Raw genomic sequence first — 20,920 nt, 5'->3', positions numbered from 1 at the left:
CATCTCAGATATATCTCATCTAGACATCGCTATCGTTGATAAAGATATAGATTTATAGATTGAGATGAATACAACAATCGATCGTGGGAATGTAGGGTTGATTACGTAAATTGAATGGATCACTCGGGAAAATGTTGATATTCTCTCTTCCGAGGATCATTAGAGAGCTTCAATCTACAATCTATCAAGCAATCTTGCTTATCACATGTGATACCGCTGAAAGTCAATATTGTTCCATACCTCTTTGATGATGATGAAATAAAAGTAAAAAATAATGCTAAAATACTGACGTGTACAATTGTATGTTAAATGGCGCACCAATTTAAACAGCGCGTTTGCCCTGAGACTCGGAAATGGCGTGTGCTGCTGCTGTTAAACTTGGGCGGGGCGTAGACACAGGAGCGGGCGGATAAGCGGGTAGAGATTGTGTCAAGATTGAAGTCACGGTCTCGAAATGTTGACGGAAAAGATATGAGCTCTCGATCGCGACGACTAAAGAACATCTATCAATGAGATCGGACTCAATATCTATATCTCTGTCGTTAGTAGTAGAGTATATTCACAACAGAAGATAGTACCATAAGGTTATAACTTTTATATTTCAAAGAATAAAGATCATTTATTGTTTTGAAAATGTATATCTTACATTTTAAAGCCATTAAAATTAGTTTTTAAACAACACAGAAGGCTATAAGGCAGAAGGATGGACGGGGAAATCGGCATAGTAAGACAAGATCTCTGTAACTTTTTAAATTCAACTTTATATTATTGGTGATTTTAATTATATTTATCAATAAAAATAAACTCGATATTCGATTTCAATGCGATCAAAATGATATAGAATTTGAGTAATATAAACAACATCATCTATCCTAAGTCTGATAGCGATCAATTGTCCAACAAGGGGGAACGTACGAATTGAAATCATATAATGGGGCCATACCATAACACGATACCATCTAATTTGCGATGACTTGTGCCGAGATTTAGGTGTTATTGTTGTAGACTGATTTGATGCCAGTGTTGGACTTTTTGCTATCTTCGGTGGAGTTTGTGCACTTTAAGAGAGGAATTCCAACCAACACCGATGAACTGCAAAACCGCACGCAATTTTGTACAGAGGGCAGATCAAGGTTGCATGCATAAACAAATAATTGGTAGGCAGTTTATCACTCTTTTCATTCACGCTAAAGACGCGCCTTTTTACACGATTTTTGTGTACATACAAGCACAACTAAGATACATACACCACCACTTTATATTAACTTCACTTTCAATCCCACCCCCAATCCATTCTTACTTCCACCATAATCATTTTCATTCTCTCTTTTCTCTTTTTGATCGCCATCAAATCAACTCTCTAACAATGTCTAAGCCAGCTTCAAAGACAGCCTCAGCCGCCAAGAAGGCATCTTCCACCGGTCCATCTTACGAGGTAAGTTTGAAACAATTGTACACTTTTTTCGCCATTGCTATCCGTCCCGTTGACAAGGTAAACGGAAAGGCATACATAGGAGCGAAAAGAAACGATAGATACATCTTTCAAGCTGGTCAATGGATGGATGGTAGCATGTACTTCATCCATTCAAAGCCGTTTGGCTCTATCTCCTCTATTCGCTTCACGCCATCGTCATTCGTTCGTTCTCAATTCGCGCGCGCGTTCCGATTGACGCGCCGGGATTGGAGCGCGTGGATGGTTTACAGTTCTGCTCGTTCAAGATTTTTGCACGGTTGATTCATCGTCCATTGAAAAGGCTCAAAGCAAAACATGCTTCTTGGCACACACTATGGCAAAACGGCAGCTTTCCACCGTGCCTGTAGCCACCGCTATCAAGCTTTTCGTTACCACCTTGTCAACGGAACGCTGCCACGTACGAACAGATTATTCCTGCGCGAATAATTTCATGCACGCGAAATGAAGCTTGGCTTATCTCTATTGGTGGTAGACTATCTTACTGACAACATTCATCCTTTCCTCACACTCTTTTCCATTACAGGCCATGATCAAGGATGCCATCATCTCTCACCCCGACGAATCCCGCGCTGGTCTCAGTCGCCCAACCATCAAGAAGTACATCTTGCAAAAGTACACTGCAACCAGCAAGGTTTCTGAAGCCACCTTCAACAACCACATCTCCAAGGCCATCGTCAAGGGTGCTGAAAAGAAGGTCTTCACTTTGCCCAAGGGACCAAGCGGTAAAGTTAAGTTGGCTCCAAGCGTCAAGGCAAAGACCGCCACCAAGAAGCCCGCATCAGCAGCAAAGAAGACAACGGCCAAGCCAGCTAGCAAGAAGGTCTCAACCACAACCAAGAAAGCCAGCACAACAAAGAAAGTAAGTTTTAGACTCCATCAAACGAGATTTCACGGTGATCACATCCATACTAACATATCCCCACCATCATTTTTCCACTCGTAGCCCGCTGCAAAGAAGACAAAATCTTCCACAGCATCAAAGGCAAAGAAGCCTGTTTCGAAAAAGGTCTCTAGCAAGAAGGTACGTAAGATTGCATGAGCGGAAAGCCATACTGTTTGACCGTGAAATTTCTGACATTTTATTTTTCTTGCTTACAGGCACCCGCATCAAAGAAGAAAGTTGCTTCCAAGAAAGCTTAAATAGTCTTCCCAATCTCTTTGACTAGCGTTCCCTGTGCTTCTATGGAGGTAAGGACGGAAGGGGAAGAAGGATGATATAACCATCTTTCTTCTCCATGCCATCTTTACACATCCCTTTCTTTTCTTCTTTCCCGCTTGTGTACTAGTACGGCTTTGATATGTGTATGTATTGATGTGATACTACTTGAATCAGTCATTCTTTATTATGTTTTGTCTTTATTTATTGTTGTATCACGAATCAATTCATCTTTTTTTATTTCTGATTATTGAACGATTGACTGGAAAAGACAGAATGGATGAAATGAAGGTGGTATGTTGTTTGTTTACTCAAAACAATTCCAACACGCGCGCGCGTAGAATATCAGCGCAAGGGGGGGAAAATAGAATCGCCCGCTTCCGCTCAACAACTTCTATCCGAGATTGTTCCCAGGAAATCGGTAAAGGACGAAGTCTAGCCATACACAAGGATGAGTAATATGCATTTTCTGTGCCATGCTTTTGTCATCGAAAAAAAAATCATTAAATCGCAATCGGGATACCAAAAGGATATCCTAAGGAGCATGCTTTTATTGAATAGCACGCCTGCGGATCGATAAAGTGCAATCTCGGCGCTAAAAATCACGGGGGGGGGGGTGTCACTGCACTGCACTGCACTTGCACCGCCTGGTCACTGTGCTACAGGCTTGCATCGGACGCGGGTGAATTGGTCCGATCATTGGAAATTTGGGTAGGCGCGACGCCCTTGAGAATGCATAAACAAACACAGCGGGGGATTTTGTGCACAATGGCCTCCCGGTCTTCTTTTGATCGTGAGAGAAAGCGCAGCACAGAACAATGCATTGATTATAAAGAATAGTGTACATGATCAAGATTCCAAAGAAAGGGATCTGATGAGCTCATCAACTATCGGTTGAAGCTCACTGATGCTAGCCTGTGCCCATTCGGTGGACAAAAGCGTATCTTCGGCTTCTTGCGTAAAGTTGTCCAAATGATTTTGTCCTTGAACATAAATCAATTCGGCAGACGTGGACCGAATGATTGGGAAAGGATGCAAGAGAAAGTTTTTGAGCTTGTTGGTTATGACACCGGATTGTAGACTTGTGATACACAGCAGATTCGTCGTGAATTGAACGGATGCTAATAAGCGGGGTATACTCTTCACGACGTTCACGCTGCGGGTTGCCATGTCTAGCATTCGTGTGATGCTGTAAGGGGGAAAGGGGAACAATTGTCAGCTTCAGAAGGTAAGGATCAATGTGTTCTTGTTGTTCACTCACCATTTAAGTTCTTTTCCAGATTCCGATATCCGGTCGTCGATGATGCCTTCCTCTATAAGCACATTGAATGCCTGGATACACGGGACAAACAGCCTATTACTGCGAACGTTTGCTAATGCCAATGCAGTCAAATCCTTAACAATGTCGGATGTGTCATATTGATCTGCCTCCGACTGACTCAAGAATGCTGTCAAGCTCTTCACTAAATCACGATTAACCGTCTCCCGCTGTGGCCCGATACCTAGCACGATTCCCTTCAACAGCTCTGCACGCAGTGGAACGATCGAGAGAAGGGGAACGATCTTGCCATACAGATAGCTCAGATCGCTCAATTGTTCGTCTTGCTCTGGCGGGAACAGTGCGTTGAGCTTTTCCTTGTATGGGACAGCAATATGAGTGGACGTACCTGCAACGCTCCGAGTAACAAACAAGAAATCCTTTCGAGCTTCTGTCCTGACCGAATCGATCCTTTCCGTCATCTGTTTTGCTAGAGCGGCACAAATGGCATCGCAAATCGATTGTGAAAGGTAAACCCTCTCGGGACAAGGATACTTCGTCAAGGTCTCAATGATTCTCTGAAAGCTTTGCATGCACGCTATGCGGATCCAAGAGCCAACGTCTCCTCTGGCATCATTTGAATAATCTTCCATACCACCCAAGAGGCACTTCCAAATTTGCTGCACAGTCTCCACGTCAAGGGAGTGTGACCACCTGTCCGATAAATTAACAAAGATGTCTGCCAAGCTCTGATAAGCGTTTCGTCTTGTTTCCACATTTGCGCTCTTTGTCGGAGAAGAACCTTCAACGAGCGAGATTAGGAATGTGATAGTCTCTTGTAATGCTTCTCCATACTGCAAAAAGCTGTAGGATCCCAGCACTTTGGCGTTGCTCTGAGATTGAGCAATATTTAGTCTCTTCCATCCTTGTATGGTTGACCGTATCCGCTTCGTTTGATCTTGCAATTGACTGACAGCCACAATTGCTTTCGCAGCCGCGAAATGGCATTCCTCTTCCTGTCTATCCAACGTCAGATCAACAAACGTTTTCCAAGAATTACTCCCTGTCGCAAGCGAATCCGCTGAAGAGCAGCTTGCAATCAATTGACAAGCAGCACGCAAGACCAAGTTCGTTCCAGAAGCACGCGGGCCTGGTTTGACGACCGATTTGAGTGTCCCGAAGGCTTTTTGCCGGAACAAAGCTGCTTCAGGGGACAAAGAATGACGACAATCCTCACCAATTTCCGCCAAGGATAGCAGAGCCCCGTGGACTGTGAATGGGTCACGGATGGACGACATCGCAATCAAACGTTCACTTACATGCTTGATAAGCATACTGAAGTCCAATCTCACCACTCTAGCCAGGGCTTGGGCACCCAATTCACGCATCGAAGCATCCCAATGTACAATTGTCGTGTTCAGCAAATGCTCGACGATAGCATGACGATATTCGATATGTTCAGCAACTTGAGGTAAACAATGTAAGAATGCATTCCTTCTCACGCCAACTGCGTAAAAGTCCGTCTTGCGAATAACATCGATTCCGTGTGCGAACAAATTCAGGCGACCTACACATTCTTGATAAGCAGCGCTTGCTGCTCTTCGAAGAGAAATTTCTCTATCGAGTAAAGCCACGCAAACCAACTTTTCCGAAATTGACTTGGCAAACGGTCTGATTGCTTCTGCATCATGAGCCCTAGCCAGAGCCCATAGTACATAACAGGCTGCATCTCGTACACCCGATCCTACCGAATGCGCCCCACGACGGATATCGAAAAGCAGAGATCTTTCGATCCACGGCATCTTCTCTCCTAGTGTCTCAGCTGAGAGCAAGCCTCTCCTTGCCAGCTCTGCCAAGGCTATACAGCATCCTTGCCATGTGAATTCGCTCACATTGGATAAATCTTCCTTTGCACTCATAATATTGGCAACGTTGATTGCGAATAAGCCGGTTATCTCATCGCCAATTTGCTCGATGAACGTGTTCGGAAGTCTGCTGCATATCCTTGATATCCCTTTGGCGGCTGAATAGCGAACAATGGTATCTTTATCTTGCAAAGCATCAATCAATAAAGCAATGTATCGGTCAACCTCTTCGGGTACGTCCTCTTCTCCAAAGTCTTTCTCAACTGCTCTTTCTTGGCTTTCGGTGCCAAACATAAGCATAGCAGGAGGAAGCACATTTGCACGTTTCCGTGGCTTGAGAATTTTTAGGCCCAATCGACATGCCATCTTTGCTTTAAACTTGTTGACGATACTATTGTCTCTAAGAGAAGTTGCCATCACGAATTCCGACCCACCAGATGCATCTGCTGCCTCTTCTTCATCGGACGAATAAAGCGTCAGAAGCGATCGGATTGCTTCAATGAGCGGGAGCAGAGCTTCAACAGAGGCTATCTTGACAATTGTACACCACGTCTGCAAGATTCCAGTCACAAGGAAAGTTGAAGGGGAGGAAGGCGGTAAGATTGAAGTACGCGACCATCGCAAAAAGTTTCGCAGATGCTCTTCATCTACATCTCTTCTCTGATATAGCTTTCCAAGCATGATCGAAGCTGCATCACGTTCTTTCCCAGGACTGTTAAGGTAGTGCTTCCCTACGTGTTCTATTCGAGCCATTGTCGTGTTGGAAGATGTAGAAGATCCTTTATCAAATTTTGCCAAATCGAACGGGATCATGCAGATGAGCGAAAGCCATAATAGCAAAACATATCGGACTTTCCATGTCGATTTAATTTGGCCATCGATTGTACTTTCAAGCAATCCAAGCGTAGGTACTAGGTCATCGACAGTGTGTGGAAAAAAGTGTAGAATGGTCTTGTATCCTCTGACTTTGGTATAGTGGTATAGCAGCCTCGCAAGCCTTTGAACATCATCGAAGATTTGAGAGGAGGCTTCCCCACCCTTAAGCGATTGGAATGTACATTGTTGTAAGGCACGTACAGGCGGTCCGACGATTGCTTCCAGATAAGGATCCAGAAGATAGTTTTGCTCTTGATATCTGTCTAGAATCGCAGTAAGCTTTCTTAGAGCAGCTTCAGCGTTTGCTGTCCTGTTCCTCTCATCATCATCTCTGGTTGCAGCAAATTTACCCGCTGTGAGATTCTCTAGTCCACCAGGAAAGAATGTTGATCCGAGTAGCAGAGCCTTGTATTCAGTAATCTCCTCGAATGTTGTCAGATCTTTCTCTTGAACGACATTCAACGCTTCATCACTACTGTCTCTTTCCATCTTTATTGTTGCTTTGAGTCATGGTTTATACGAGCATATAGTGGAAGACGTCAATCAGGAAATCTTCTTAAATTTATCAATGGCTTAGCGCGGGGGATTGTACACGCTTGAAGCCTTGTTGAATACAATTGTGTTAATGTGTTGGTCTGAGCCAATATAAGCATTCGGGCCGCGTTTGACGTCAGAGACACAGCATCAGTGCATCATACCATACCATTCACATTCAATACCATCACCATCACCATCACAAATAAATAGAAACATGGCAGAAACAGAAGATACAAACGAATACGTTGGTGCATCAGCAAATCAAGTATTATTTCATGCAATCACTTCAGGTAACGTTGACCTTTTACAAGAAGTACTTCAAGGCGGTAAAGCAAGTGGTGGTAAAAAACCAGATTTAGAAGCAAGAAATGCATTAGGAGATACACCTGTTTTGGCAAGTCTAAGGGCTGGACAATTGGATATCCTTGCTGTGCTGTTGGATGAAGAAGTTGATGTAGACGAAGCAGAGACGAAGCATGATGGTGATCGACCACTTCATCTGGCTGTAAGATTAGAGGATGACGAACAGAGAGAATGGACTGGTAAGTGTTGAAAGCGTACTCAAACGATCACAATACTGACTTTTATGCGCAATACAGTCTCTCAACTTCTTGAAGCAGGATCTGATCCAAGACTAACGAACAATGATGGATTCAAGCCAGTCGATATCCTGACAGCCGGCGAACAGAACGAGAAAGTACGAAGGCTATTGCGTGATGCAGAAGCAATCTCTGGATTCAACAAAGCAGACGTTGTTGGTGAGTACCGAGAGAGATGCGACATTCATTTTCTGGTAATTTACACATTCCCATTCTACTAGATGAGGACGAGGAATCAGACGAAGGACCACCATCAGATGAAGATTAATAGACACGCGATTGGACTGAAAGAAGTTCAAAGATTGCATTGGGTATCGTTGTATGCAAGTATGTAGAAAAGGGGGTATAATGAAGGTATACATGTCTAATTTTTGATGTTAGTTGGTGCGATGCTGTGGTCGTCTTGGTGAAGCCGCCTCGTATCGGCCATCAACGATGCGCAAATAGATGAACAATTGTTGAATATCATCGTGAAGCTTGTACGGCCGAATGGATAACCATTCCAGGATACGCCCTTTGAAACGCTTGAATGCATTTTGCGATGGACGTCCGCTAAGTCTTTGTTCTGTCCATGGCCATGCATATCGTTCAACGATTGAAGAAACATCATGATCTGTTCCTCCGCCCGTATGACGTGAAGTGGCAGCAAATGGATCAGAGTAAAGAGGATAATGGTGTGCTGCTTTGGAACTGGTTGGTATGGAAATTGTTTCGATTGAACGTACGCCAATGCTACCGTCTGTTCTTACAGTGCCAACCACTAATGGCTCACCTCTGCCTGCTCCTGATTGCGCCTCTCCTGGCCTACGCAAAGAACGATTGAAGGCTAATTCATCAATCATAAAGTATATTCTGTTAATTAAACCTTGATCGACGATACCTTTCTTAGCATTTGTTGCTCTCCAGATGCCCGTCTTGGATTTGAGAAGCTCTTCCAGCTTCTTGCGTGGCATTGGAGTATAGGCGATGCTCGTGGGGTATTGTGGGCTGAAGAGTTGTGCATTTGATTGTAAGGCGGCATAATCTCCATTATTCTGACGCCAAAAGTCATCCCAAAAGATATACCACCATTGATGTACCTGTGTCTTTCGAACGTGTGCCATACGTTGAACCAACATCGTAGAAGCAGCTTTATAACGAACAGGCAATTGTCGAACTACAGCATTGCCTTTACTACACCCGAAATCTTTTTCCATTTCCTTGATACTGTATGATGGTGTATCAAAGATCTCGGTCAAGAAAGCATATTGCATCGTCTTTCGCTTTTCCAGCGCTTCACGGTAGAAGCAAACCCTATAATTTTGCAAAAGTTGAGCCATTTGTGGATATCGTAATGTGATTATGGAATAGTTATCGTTGAAAAATTGCTCGAGAGAGGGCGAATATTCGAAATCGTCACGAAGACCGAATGCAGCAGCGGCATCAACGGTCAACGATTTTCGTACTACACTCAATCCACCCTCATCTCTTCTTTGTCCTTGCGCATATGTCACAAAGACATCAAATCCTGACTCGAAGCTATAACCTCCCGCGTTAGGTCCAATCTTTCTTTGAATCGTCAGAATGCCTTCATCGTAGTAAATCGGCTTTGCCATCGTATAGCGATCTTTACGATTTTCTAATCCGGCAAGCCAAGTCAGCATACGTCCTTGGGGTGTGATATTTTCCGTTTCAACATGAGGACAATAGACTTTTTGACCTTCTAGTGCTCTCAAGCTCAAACGAACCCATTTCCGATTCCTGATCGTCTCACTTTCATTCTGCCAAATGAATGCTTCTAATTCTTGCAAAGTAGTTAATTGAACGGTTGCACCGCATACTCCTTGTTGCGTTTGATCGTACGAAATGACTAACGTTGGCGGAAAAGGAACCAAAAAGGCCTTTCCAAAGTAGGAGGACACGCCTTCGAATGCACGTTTGTTTGCCGGAGTGATTTCCAAAGGCTGCCAATAAGCATCAGGTCCGGCAAATTCAGTTTGAATACGTTTGATGACGGATTTCCATCTTTCCGAATATCCTTCAGCATCTAGCATATTCAAAGCATCCTGATAGGAAGTCATCCCAACAGACTTGACAATCTTCAGATTTTCAATATGCCTCTCTGCAATTGTGCCACGGAATTGCAACAAATATGGTGGCCAATGATCGTCAACAGAAAATGTTACCATTTGTCCAATTGGCATTCGATATTCGGGACCACTGAGCAAAATTGTAGAAAGAGTTTCTTGCCAGATCCTTCGTTTGATATGCTTTTCGAGTTGCAAAACAGGCGAAAAGATATCTATGCTAAAATCTATTCGGACTTGAAGACGTTTGATCCAATGACTCATCCAAGAAGTTCCGGCTATACTGAAGTAAATGTTACCTGAATAGGTCAACGCTTGAACGACGTAGAGTAATGCTGATTGATATACGGTACTGCCTTTGACCTGTAAAGCCACCAAGAGACCAATCACGGCTGTCATCACATACCCGAACCGACTGCACAGCTCTGATCGATTGCTGAGCATATCCACAAAAGGCTGTATGGACAGATGTGCACAAAGCAAGACCGATTGCATACAAATCAAAGCCGATTGTTGTATGACCAACATCTTTCGAACGTCCGCTTTGTGGAATATGCAATTTTGCTGAGTAAAGATGCTGATGATGAGCAAATTTGAAAGCTTGAAACATAGGATGTAAAGAGGTTTGTATGTTCCCCACTTACGACGATAGTCGATGTACATGAAGTTAAGAGGGGATTTGTCCCTACCCAACAGTCGCATGTATTCCGTCTCCATTTCTCCGCCTGTACGTTTGTTTCCCAGTTCATTGTATTCGTCAACACGAGGAAGGAGCTTTTTGATTGTTCTCATCATCAAGTACGGGAACCAAAGTGTGTAAAAGATGACTGTGAGAGCGGCGACAGGAATGATGACAAATGCCCAATTAAATTGATCGGGATCGGTGTTGGTTTTGTAGCACATTCCTTCTATATTGGGTGTTGTAGTTGATGCTCGATTATGCGTTGGCCAATAATCTGAACTCCAAACGAGAGCATCCACAGAAAGTTTGCTGAGTGGAATATACAGTACTGTCAATGACATCACCACGCTCACGTTTGCGAACTTTGTCCAAACTGTACTACGCCAAGGGATGGCTTTTTGACCTTCTTCAACACGGATTTCAGCAGTATGCGTTCCATCGGCAGGTTTTAAGGTTCTGAAAATCCATGGTTGAGAGGCAAACCCTTGTAGCGTTCTATTTGGGTTGTATCTCTTTGTCATTCTCCAAAACGAAATGAGCAAAAGAGCTGCAATACCCGTGAATATTAGAAGCAGAATGACAGCAGCTCCAAAGACGCTGACAAAGTTTAGAGCCACGAATGAAGGAACCACATGTAAAAGCATGTAATCCGCCGATAAGCTGTTATTATTTATTGTGCGGAAAGAACGATAGTCGGATGTAGATTGCACATTCATATTCATTATCTGAATAAAGTCCATGAATAGTGAAAGTCTGAATATCCCTGCTGCCAAAGTGGATCCTTCCACACCGATAACGAAATCCACAATCGTACCCAAAAGTGTACCAATGCCAGGCATGGAGCCCAAAAATCCTCCTGGAGGTTTACGTGGTCCAACAGCGTTTGATTTGAGTTCGTCCAGGGTATTATCTCTCAACAACATCAAAGGTGGGAACATTTTCAGCTTTTCATTCTGACTGTTTTCTGAGGATGATTTCTCTAGCGTTGGAACAGTTGCGTCTAATGACGGAACAAATTTTTCATCTTCGGCCGCCTGGCTTTGCTGCTCATCCTTTGTCAACAAGCCCGCTTCCATCTGACCTTCATCTTCGTCCATTCGTCTTGGCATCACCGTAGACTTTTTGGCGGTTTTGCGCTTCCTCATCCCTTTATAATCCATTGTCTGGCTAGGCAGGGATATTTGATTACCGCACACTTCAAAATCTGAATCAAAAGATGAGTTTTTTGATCGGAAGCCGTATAGACGTCTCTCTTCTTCCGTGTATTGAGGTTGCTCGTTGACAAAGATTGGTGGCGCAAAGATTCTTTGATCGTCCAAGTAGGCATCCAGATCTGGCAAATGCAATGGTAGCGCATCATGATCGAATACCTGGGAAGCGGGTATGGCTTGTACTGCGGACGACACTGGATCATCTCTTCCAGAGTTACCTCCTCTTGTCAATAGCGGGACATGATCTGTCTGTGTCGTATCCGAATCAACAATGCCAACCTTGCCCGGTTCATGGCTGTTCTCGCTGGTTGGAGATGGTAGTACGATAGGAGAGGATAATCTAGATGAACTCGGTTGACCCTCTTCTGGAAACGTCGGCAGCAGGCTTCCGCTATGAGAAGGTAGACCATCATAGCGCTTCTCCTTTCCTTTCAATTTCTCTAGCTCGATCGACATATTCTTCGGCTGGGTATGATGTGCTTCCGTTTTCCTGATCGAAGGTGGATGTGCGATCGCAGGTGATGCGGAAAGAAGGGAATGTGCACGAGGTTGATTTTCTTTATGCTGACCAGTCCGAACGACAGATTGTGTGGATGTCTTTGGATTTATCGAGGACCTCTTCTTGTCTTGCAATTTAGATGCAGCAGACGAAGAGGGTGGATTGATAGGATCCCAATTCATTCCACCCAACGAAGCTCGAATCGTTGGACCCGCTCGTGGCCGTTCCATTCGCTCATTCTGTACTGGTGGCATAGAAGTGGATCTTGCTTGTCGTGGCGGTCGGATATGGGCTTGTTGAGGTGCAGCATTTTGAGTTGAGCTGATGCTTGAGCGTCTGTTCTGCGGGGATGAGGTTGAAGCTTGAATTCTGGATGAACTTGCTTCGAATTGCTGTACCAATGCCTGTACTCGTGTTGACGACTTCCTCTGCTGATCAGGAGCACGAGAGCTATTTGCCTGCTCTTGACTAGAAGGTGGCATTTTTTTGAATCGTCCACGGAAGGGGTTCGGGTTCCTTCACTTTTTCGTGATGTTTTCAGCAGATTACTGTGGACATTTCGAGGGTATCTAGGACTTTAGGTTGCGAATAGGATGGTGGATGTACTGATCAAAACTTTCATGAGCATCTTCCGTCAAGCTAAACGTGACGTAAAGAATGATGTACGGAAATAAGAAGCTCCACTCCTACATCATGCATTGCATGTATGTACATCTCACGATCAATGCTTTCTTGGATATGAATTGCATGCTTACCCTTTAACGCTCAAGCCCTCGATGATCTGTACCTCGTACGAGTTGAAGTCGTACTACTTTCTCCACGGACAATTGCACAACAAGACTTTCCTTGACAATGTACGGTACCGTGCTCCCCCCTGAATAAGAGTATGCATGCTGCTGATCCAATTGGTGTTGTTGTTTGTAGTCCTGAGAGCTGCAGTACCCCTATCCTATGCGCCACCAAAAGTGTTAGCGTCATGGTGTGTGTAAGAAAGTGTTACTTTATAGAGAAACGCGTTTCAACGTGTAGAGTGGTGGTGATGGATGACATAAGCGTCGAATAAGATTGTTACTCAGAACGTTCTTCTCCACAATCATCAAAACTATCATGACTAGAAATGCTGCAAAGGAAGGCAAAAGTCCTCCACTACCTTTTCGATCACAGAAAAAGGTAGTCAGGAGTACACCAGGTGGATTGAAACAGCCATCAATGCCAAGCTTGGTAAAGAGAGAAGATGAAACCAATTCACAAATATCGCCTTTGTTCTCGGAATCATTCTGTGATTCATTTCGATTTGTCGATACGTCTGAGGCACCTTCCAGAAACCTTCGCTCATCTATAAAGCGAGGAATACCTCTGGAAAATGCGCATAATGGAAAGAAGGACGACAAAAAGAGAGTGAAGCCAGAACAGGCAACCCTCCCCGACACAAACTGGAAAACGGCAAAGTTCCTTCCCGAAGTCCCCGACCACGTAAAGGACGGGATGGACGTATTGATGATCGGTTCAAATCCTGGTCGAATGTCAAGTATAAAATGTCAACATTTTGGTCATCCAAGTAATCATTTCTATCGGGCTTTGTTTCGTTCAGGTTTCACCTCAAAACTTTTTCATCCTAGTGAAGATTTCACAATGTTGAGTCAGAAGCCTCCTTTTTTGTCCATTGGACTGACAAATCTAGCGGCTAGACCGACTCGAATGGCACAGGAAGTTGACAAGACGGAAAACGAGTTGGGCGCTTTGATCTTGACAGATCTGATTCGAAAGCATAAACCGAGGGTAGGCGTATTCATCGGAATTGGTGTGGGAAAGGCATACGAGCAGGCCATAACCAAGACCAAAAGGAAGAAAGAAGGTGAAAACGAGGGAACCTTTGTCAATGTAGATGTACCGGCTGAAGTACCTTTAGTTACTGATAAAGAACTAGGGATGGGAGTGGGGCTGATGCTATTGGCTATTAAACATGTTAAGCAGGAGGATGAGGAGAGTGATCGGCCAGCATACACTCTATTGTTCGCTTGTCCTTCTACAAGTGGCAGGGTAACGTCACATCAATTACCGGAGAAATCAGAGTGCATGAAGAGGGCTCGTATCCTGGCCGAATCAACGCTTCCACTCGAGCAAAAACAGACTCGATCAACATCCACAAAGAGCGTTCGGATTGAGTTGATTTAGAGCGGCCACAATGTATCGATATATTCACTGTATTTTATATTGCATTATATGAAAGATCTATTGAGCGGTGAGAGCATTTGGTATTTTACACAGATGAGTGGTGAGAATTATGGTATAAAAATGATCTTAAAAATGCTACAATTTGTTTTCGTTCGCAAAGGTTTTACTCGCTTTCCTCAGCGCTAGGTTTGCCATTGCCGTTGGTGTTTGATGATTTGAGTTCATCATGTTGTTCAACAATCTGCAAACCTTCTCCATTCTCCGCAAGAATGACTGGTACTTTATCGCCCGATCGAACAGTACCGCCAATAATACTCCTTGCCAATGGGTTCAACAGTGATTTCGTGATCAACCTATTCAAGGGTCTAGCACCATAACGAGGATCGAAACCGTTACGTGCAAGCCAGTCCTTTGCTTCTTCACTTACGTCAAGCGTGATACGTTGAGGTGTCAATCTCTTACCGGCTTCTGCCAAACGAATATCGACAATATCGCGAATGGCCGAAGCGGAAAGTCGATTGAAAATGAGTTGATCATCGATACGATTGATCAATTCAGGCGGTAAAGCAGCTTGAATTGCTTGCAAAACTTCAGTTTTGGCTTTTTGCGTTAAGCTTCCGGTACGTTCATCAACTGCACCATTTGCATACAACGCTTCCGCACCCAAATTGCTCGTCATGACGATGATTGCATTGCGGAAGTCAACAACTCTTCCTTGACTGTCTGTCAATTTTCCTTCTTCCAAGATTTGTAATAAAATGTTTCTTACTTGTGGATGACTTTTTTCGATCTCATCGAACAAAACAATACTGTATGGTTTCCTTCTGACTTGCTCTGTCAATTGTCCAGCATCTTCATGTCCGACGTATCCGGGAGGAGCGCCGATCAAACGTGAAACGCTGTGTGATTCGGAATATTCACTCATGTTCAATTGAATCAAAGCATCTTCTGAATCAAACAAAAAGTTTGCCAGCGCTTTGCATGTTTCCGTCTTTCCTGTACCCGTACTTCCTGCCATCAAGAAGCTTGCCAAAGGTCTACGCTCAGATTGCAATCCTGCCCGGGTTAAGCGTACAGCTTCTCCGATAGCGCTCAAAGCTTCATCTTGTCCAACGATACGTTGACGTAGTGCATCTTCAACATGCAAAAGACGTTCACGCTCTCCACGCAAAAGGTTTCGAAGTGGAATACCGGTTTGACGACTAACGACAGCCGCAATGTCATCACTCGTTACACGATCATGCACTAAGATTGTCTCTTCTCCTTCCTTTGTTGCTTGCTCTTGTGTTTGTCTTACTTTTTCTTCTTCTGCCGGCAGCTTTTGCTCTAAATCGGGAATACGGCCATATTGTAATTCCGCCACACGTTGGAAATCACCATTTCGGGTAGCTTGCTCAAGCTCTATTCTAGCTTGTTCCAATTGTTCTTTCAACGCTTTCACTCTGTCTAAGCGTTCCCTCTCCGATTTCCAAAGAGCTGTTAATCTTTGACTTTCTTGTCGAACTTTGTCTAATTTCGAATTAATCTCGGCCTGCCTTTCTTGTGAAGGTACATCATCCTCGTGCCGTAGAGATTCGAGCTCGATTTGATATCTCAGAATCTCGCGATCCAGTTGCTCGAGTCGCTCTGGCTTACTCTCCTGCTGTAGACGTAATGCACTGGCAGCCTCGTCCACCAAGTCCAACGGTCCATCCGGCATCCTCCTCTCGTTCAAGTACCTGTGTGCCAGCTGTACTGCGCTTACTAATGCTGCATCACTTATACTGACAGCATGATGCAGCTCATATCGACTCCTCAATCCACGAAGAATACTGATCGTATCCTCCACAGATGGTTCAAGAACGTGAACAGGCTGGAATCGACGTGAGAGAGCGCTGTCTTTCTCGATACTACGTCTGTATTCATCGAAGGTGGTCGCTCCCACAATTGTTAATCCTCGAGCAAGTGCAGGCTTGAGCATATTGCCTGCGTCCATTGAACCTTCTGCTTTTCCAAGGTTGAGAAGCATGTGTAGTTCATCTATGAACAAAACCACACGTCCTTCTTCTGCTTCTACATCATTCATGATTGCTTTGAATCGTTCTTCAAACGCTCCTCTGAATGCTGCACCGCTAATGATCCCAGCCAAATCCAACGAAAGAATCCTTTTATCTCGCATACTTTCGGGTACTTCTTTATTGACAATCCTTTGTGCAAGTCCTTCCATAATTGCCGTTTTTCCCACACCTGCCGGACCTACCAAAGCAGGATTTGCTTTTGTTCTTCTTGATAAAATTTGAATCGTTCGTCTTATTTCTGCATCTCTTCCAATCACAGGATCAAGTTTTCCATCTTTTGCCATTTGTGTTAGATCAGTAGTATATTGTGCTAATGCAGCTCCTTTTTCTGCTGCTTGTTGTCCTCCCATTCTCATTCCTGGAAATCCACCCATTCCGCCGCCGCCACCGGGTGGGACTCCTCCGCCCATACCATTTGCATTGTTGGGTATGGAGGAGTGGAAAGATCCTATTTGTATATATGGAAGATGTGATCTCTTTGCTGTGATTGCATGTGGCGCCAAAGACGTTGCGAGTAATGCTGATTGGCGTATATTATGTTGTTTTGCTAATATATTGATGATTGTAGGCCTTACCTGCCTAAGCGAGGTAGAAGATATCATCCTGGCCGCAAGTGATGATTGTGCAAGAAGGTAAAACGGAAATCAAGAAGAATGACAATTAGACAATCGGGGCTATTTTATAAGTTGCAAATTAAAGACCCGAGCCTTTCTTTGTAAGTTACGCGTTTACTCCACTACCTTCTAGTAAGTTCTGGATTCAGATCTTAATATTGCTTATGTAATCAGAAAGTCAAAAGTCATCAAGAAATCTTCACATGAACCTCTCTTCGTTATATACCATCAGCCTAATTGGCAATACGGGTAGGATAATGAATAGGCCAATTGAGCTGATCAAACATAGAACACATACATATAGCATCAGTGCTCGATAATTTCTCATTATTTGGTCGTGAGGCATGCCGGCTAAGCTACTTGCCGTTCTATTTGAATATTCCGAATCAGTACAGACTATCAAAATAGTCGCCTGAGCGTGATGGGAACAGATCACACGACATTATCTGCCGCTTCCATCTGTAACATAAGCTAGAATGTCTCATTAACTTGACCTGAGTCTTTCTTATAGCGTATCACAATTTGATCCCTTTTTTCTCGTCTACTTAAGATGGAACCCTCCGATAATAGTCAGAATTTCGACCGAATATTCAATCACTCGCTTACAAGAAATCTTCCAAGCAGCGAATTAGAAGCAGGTATTCCTCCTCCAGTGCTTCTTGCCTGTAAGGATGATGATTTGTTTGCGGGGTAGGTACGATAAAAAAGAGATAACCGATATCGAAAAAAAGTTTCATCGATCTGCATGTACATAAATTAAAATTTGTGTGAATGTCGGTAGCAAAAGTGAGAGAGAGAGAGAGGTACTGACAACTTCGGATTTTTGTTCTTATTTCCGAGTCTAGACATGTATGCGTGTGTGTATGCATCGAATTGAAAAATGAAAGCGTTGCATTACACTACACTAAAATGTTCAAATGCAGTTCAGTCTGTGTTGAAGTGCATAAACCTCCGAATGACGTTAGACTGAAGAATAGTGCTGCTGCATTTTGACACGCAGGCACGTCAACCCAATCGACGGTATCACTCCTATTTCCATTCATTCATTCATACAAAACACGCCTGGAATGCTTTATACATTTTATAGTCTGCAGATCCATGCCAAGTCAAAAAATAACAACGGGAGAGTGCCCAGAACGGGAGAAGGAACGGTTTAGTTTTAATCAGAAGCGTTTTTAAATAAAACAAAGATAAAATCAATTCAAAATTATAAAGCATTTGAACAGTGTGTGGCCTTATTACTCTTTTGATAACAGAGATAATATAGCTTTTACCAGGAGAAGATTTTCATATTACAGAAACCTGTCAATCCTTCCATCACTTTTGTCACAATTCATGACCAACAAAATACACGAATTAAGGTCTTGAATCTCGAGTGTTTCCTTTTACTAAATCATACCATCATCCACCAAAAGCACATAGCATGGACTCAAAATCACTTCATCTACCTAACGAACATGGCGATCAATCATTCAACGAAGAGGCACTAGATCAACTCCCTTCACTTCCTTCAACATCAAGCAGCCTATTCATCGCATCACATTATCGATCTCCTCAATCAAAGTCACAACATGGCTCTTCTTCAAGCGGCAAGAGGACACTGTATGGCAATCCAACTATCGCAAAGAGTGATGCAATCTCCATAGAAGGATGTTCAACATTTGAATACGATATCAACTCTAATATTCACAAACAACAGATAAGAAGAAGGAGGGGCGGTTCAAACGCTTCCATCTCTACTGTTGCTTCCGTCTTATCCCGTAATGCATCGATAGCAGATAGCATGCAAAGCTATAATCATGCAAGCACAAGCAGGAATGCATACGATAATGATGACGATCGGCAATCAGTGATAGCGCATGGTCAATTCATATCCAATCAAAGTGCAACTCTATCCATCAGAAGAGGTGGAGCGGGAAGTGGTCTTGATGGAAATACAAAAAGTGCAGCCGCAAGTTTGCGTAAAATTGGAGTAGCCAGTGGAATTGACGCCCAATTTCTCGATTCCTTACGCCGCGAAGAAGGAGGAGAAGGAGAGCAGCCAACTACCGCTGGTGCTCATTTGACAGATAAGCTTGAACAATTGATAGCAAATTCGGCCAGCTATCGATCGGCCAATTCACGCTTTGCTTCATCAACCTCCTCCCCACAACGACGACAACAACAACAAGATACATCATTCACACAAAGACAAAGAAAGATTAGTTATGCTTCAATGCGTAGCCTGATCGGATTCACTTCATCAACGCAAAGACAGACGGGAGATTATCGTGCTACTGGCGGTACTCCATCAAGAACGGCAAGCTTGTTTGGCTTGTTCATCGGGGGAGGAAGTACTGGCAAAGATGATACAGTACGATCGCCAGCATGGTCAAAACCTCCAACTTCAATGGCACCAATTGTGACTTCAACAAATAGTGGATCGACTGCCATTCCTACTTCGCCAACTTTGACACAATCTCCTCGAGATGCAATGGGAAGCTTGCGAGGCTTAAGAGGACTTTTTGATGATCCAAATAATGGTACCACTCCACGCACACGTACAATGTCCGCTATGTCAAGACCTCCAATTGGAACAATGTCAAAACCAAATTCACATGCAGAAGGCAAGAGACCAGAACGTAAGAGAAATGTGTCTTTCCAACCAACTGTAGAATCTCGATCCAACATTCCAGGCAGCGCAAGTTCTTCTGGTCGTAGAGCATTTGCCGCAATTGATCCTACTTCTGGCGTTCATGCTTCAGGCACAAGCACTCCACGAACATCCGGATCAATCTCCCCGGATTTGATCAACAGTCGTGCGAACAGTCAATTAGACTTACCCAGCTTGACAGCATCTACAACAAGCTCTAATAGCGGCCTTCAGGCTTCAGAAAGTGGTGCAATGCCTACATTGGATGCAGCACTTGCTCGTGTAGAAGAAAGGAGTGGTTTGAAAACCTCTTCCAAATGCTCAAGTTGTGGATTGAAAGTCGTCAATGCTCCAATAACAAAGAGTGGCGAAGTTTTTTGCAGTCGTGATTGTCGTATTTTGGCAAAACAAAAGCGAAAGCAAGCAGCCACCGGAGCAGCTACAGCAGCTGTTCCAAGTGTCAAACCAACAGAAAAGGCTGCCCAGACAAAAGCTGCTGAGCCTGCCAAGCAACCCATCAAACCAGCAGAAGTAGTAGCACCCGCCTCAGAAGCCGCCACAAAGAAAAGCAACACAGACAGCTCTTCCGTTCATGAATCAACAACATTTTCGCCTGCCCTTCGATCTTCTCAAACGTTGCATTCTTCCAGACCTGCTTCAATCGCTACGACACGATCAGCTTCTTCTGCAAAGTATATCAACACAGACGTTGATGATCTTAGGGCAGTTCGAGCGCAAACTTCCAAACCTTTGATGCAGGCAGTTTCATAATTGGTCACCTTTCCCGTTTTGATTTTCTTCGAGATACCTTTTTCTTCATGTCATTTATTGTGTGGAAAATAAATATTGTGAAAAAAAGCACAGAAAAAATGCATTTAATAAGCGATGAGGTATAATGAAATGATATGTACAGTGTATGTTCGTTAAAAAATGTTTGGTCAGAAAGGGGTATAGATGATGATAAAAATTTGCAAACTGAATTGAAATGTTGCATGCAAAAAATAAGCAGCTGCAATCAATTGAAACGATTTTTATGTCACTTTTCTTCCTTCTTTTGTTCGAAAGATTCCACCTTTGCTGATGGCAATCGTATCTCTTGCATCTGCATGTCATCAGTGGTGTGTCTTTGAACGATGGCTTCAGGTGACTCGGTAGGCAGAGGTGGGTGAGAAGATGTGCTTGCCTCGCTTGTAATAGGAATCAAAGGAGGTCCCGAAAA

General features: G+C 43.7%; 8 protein-coding genes across 8 annotated transcripts; 5 read left to right on the top strand and 3 right to left on the bottom strand.

Moving 5' to 3' along the window:
• Positions 1-884: 884 nt before the first annotated feature.
• On the top strand, positions 885-1,868 carry FA14DRAFT_78753 (uncharacterized protein). Its single transcript, XM_025502891.1, has one exon. The coding sequence runs from the start codon at positions 1,088-1,090 to the stop codon at positions 1,733-1,735; it is 648 nt and encodes a 215-aa protein (XP_025353158.1). The 5' UTR covers positions 885-1,087; the 3' UTR covers positions 1,736-1,868.
• Positions 1,869-2,717, top strand: FA14DRAFT_78754 (uncharacterized protein). Its single transcript, XM_025502892.1, has 3 exons — positions 1,869-2,333; positions 2,418-2,495; positions 2,573-2,717. Exons 1-3 carry the CDS (start codon positions 2,001-2,003, stop codon positions 2,612-2,614), a joined length of 453 nt encoding a protein of 150 aa, XP_025353157.1. The 5' UTR covers positions 1,869-2,000; the 3' UTR covers positions 2,615-2,717.
• Positions 2,718-3,426: 709 nt separating this feature from the next.
• On the bottom strand, positions 3,427-7,157 carry FA14DRAFT_149581 (ARM repeat-containing protein). The gene is made up of 2 exons (XM_025497403.1): positions 3,892-7,157; positions 3,427-3,819 (listed from the first exon to the last, which is right to left on the bottom strand). Exons 1-2 carry the CDS (start codon positions 7,116-7,118, stop codon positions 3,480-3,482), a joined length of 3,567 nt encoding a protein of 1,188 aa, XP_025353156.1. The 5' UTR covers positions 7,119-7,157; the 3' UTR covers positions 3,427-3,479.
• A 223-nt stretch (positions 7,158-7,380) lies between these two features.
• FA14DRAFT_157550 (uncharacterized protein) lies at positions 7,381-8,033 on the top strand (the record flags this gene model as incomplete). Its single annotated transcript, XM_025497901.1, has 3 exons — positions 7,381-7,708; positions 7,766-7,924; positions 7,987-8,033. 3 exons carry the CDS (start codon positions 7,381-7,383, stop codon positions 8,031-8,033), a joined length of 534 nt encoding a protein of 177 aa, XP_025353155.1.
• Positions 8,034-8,193: 160 nt separating this feature from the next.
• Positions 8,194-11,454, bottom strand: FA14DRAFT_110116 (uncharacterized protein; the record flags this gene model as incomplete). The annotated part of the gene is made up of 2 exons (XM_025495908.1): positions 8,194-10,875; positions 10,927-11,454. Coding segments are annotated over 2 exons (3,210 nt in total), but the record flags the coding sequence as incomplete, so codon positions are not given.
• A 1,836-nt stretch (positions 11,455-13,290) lies between these two features.
• FA14DRAFT_191920 (DNA glycosylase) lies at positions 13,291-14,467 on the top strand. Its single transcript, XM_025501899.1, has one exon. It carries the CDS (start codon positions 13,331-13,333, stop codon positions 14,396-14,398), a length of 1,068 nt encoding a protein of 355 aa, XP_025353153.1. The 5' UTR covers positions 13,291-13,330; the 3' UTR covers positions 14,399-14,467.
• A 94-nt stretch (positions 14,468-14,561) lies between these two features.
• FA14DRAFT_125905 (uncharacterized protein) lies at positions 14,562-16,829 on the bottom strand (the record flags this gene model as incomplete). Its single annotated transcript, XM_025496725.1, has 1 exon — positions 14,562-16,829. The coding sequence occupies one exon, from the start codon at positions 16,827-16,829 to the stop codon at positions 14,562-14,564; it is 2,268 nt and encodes a 755-aa protein (XP_025353152.1).
• A 1,386-nt stretch (positions 16,830-18,215) lies between these two features.
• FA14DRAFT_78656 (uncharacterized protein) lies at positions 18,216-20,605 on the top strand. The gene has a single exon (XM_025502890.1). It carries the CDS (start codon positions 18,493-18,495, stop codon positions 20,470-20,472), a length of 1,980 nt encoding a protein of 659 aa, XP_025353151.1. The 5' UTR covers positions 18,216-18,492; the 3' UTR covers positions 20,473-20,605.
• Positions 20,606-20,920: the final 315 nt, after the last annotated feature.

This window comes from Meira miltonrushii, assembly GCF_003144205.1.
Source record: "Meira miltonrushii strain MCA 3882 unplaced genomic scaffold FA14scaffold_4, whole genome shotgun sequence".
In the NCBI taxonomy this organism is placed as follows: domain Eukaryota; kingdom Fungi; phylum Basidiomycota; class Exobasidiomycetes; order Exobasidiales; family Brachybasidiaceae; genus Meira; species Meira miltonrushii.
This window is presented reverse-complemented; position numbering and strand designations above follow the sequence as displayed.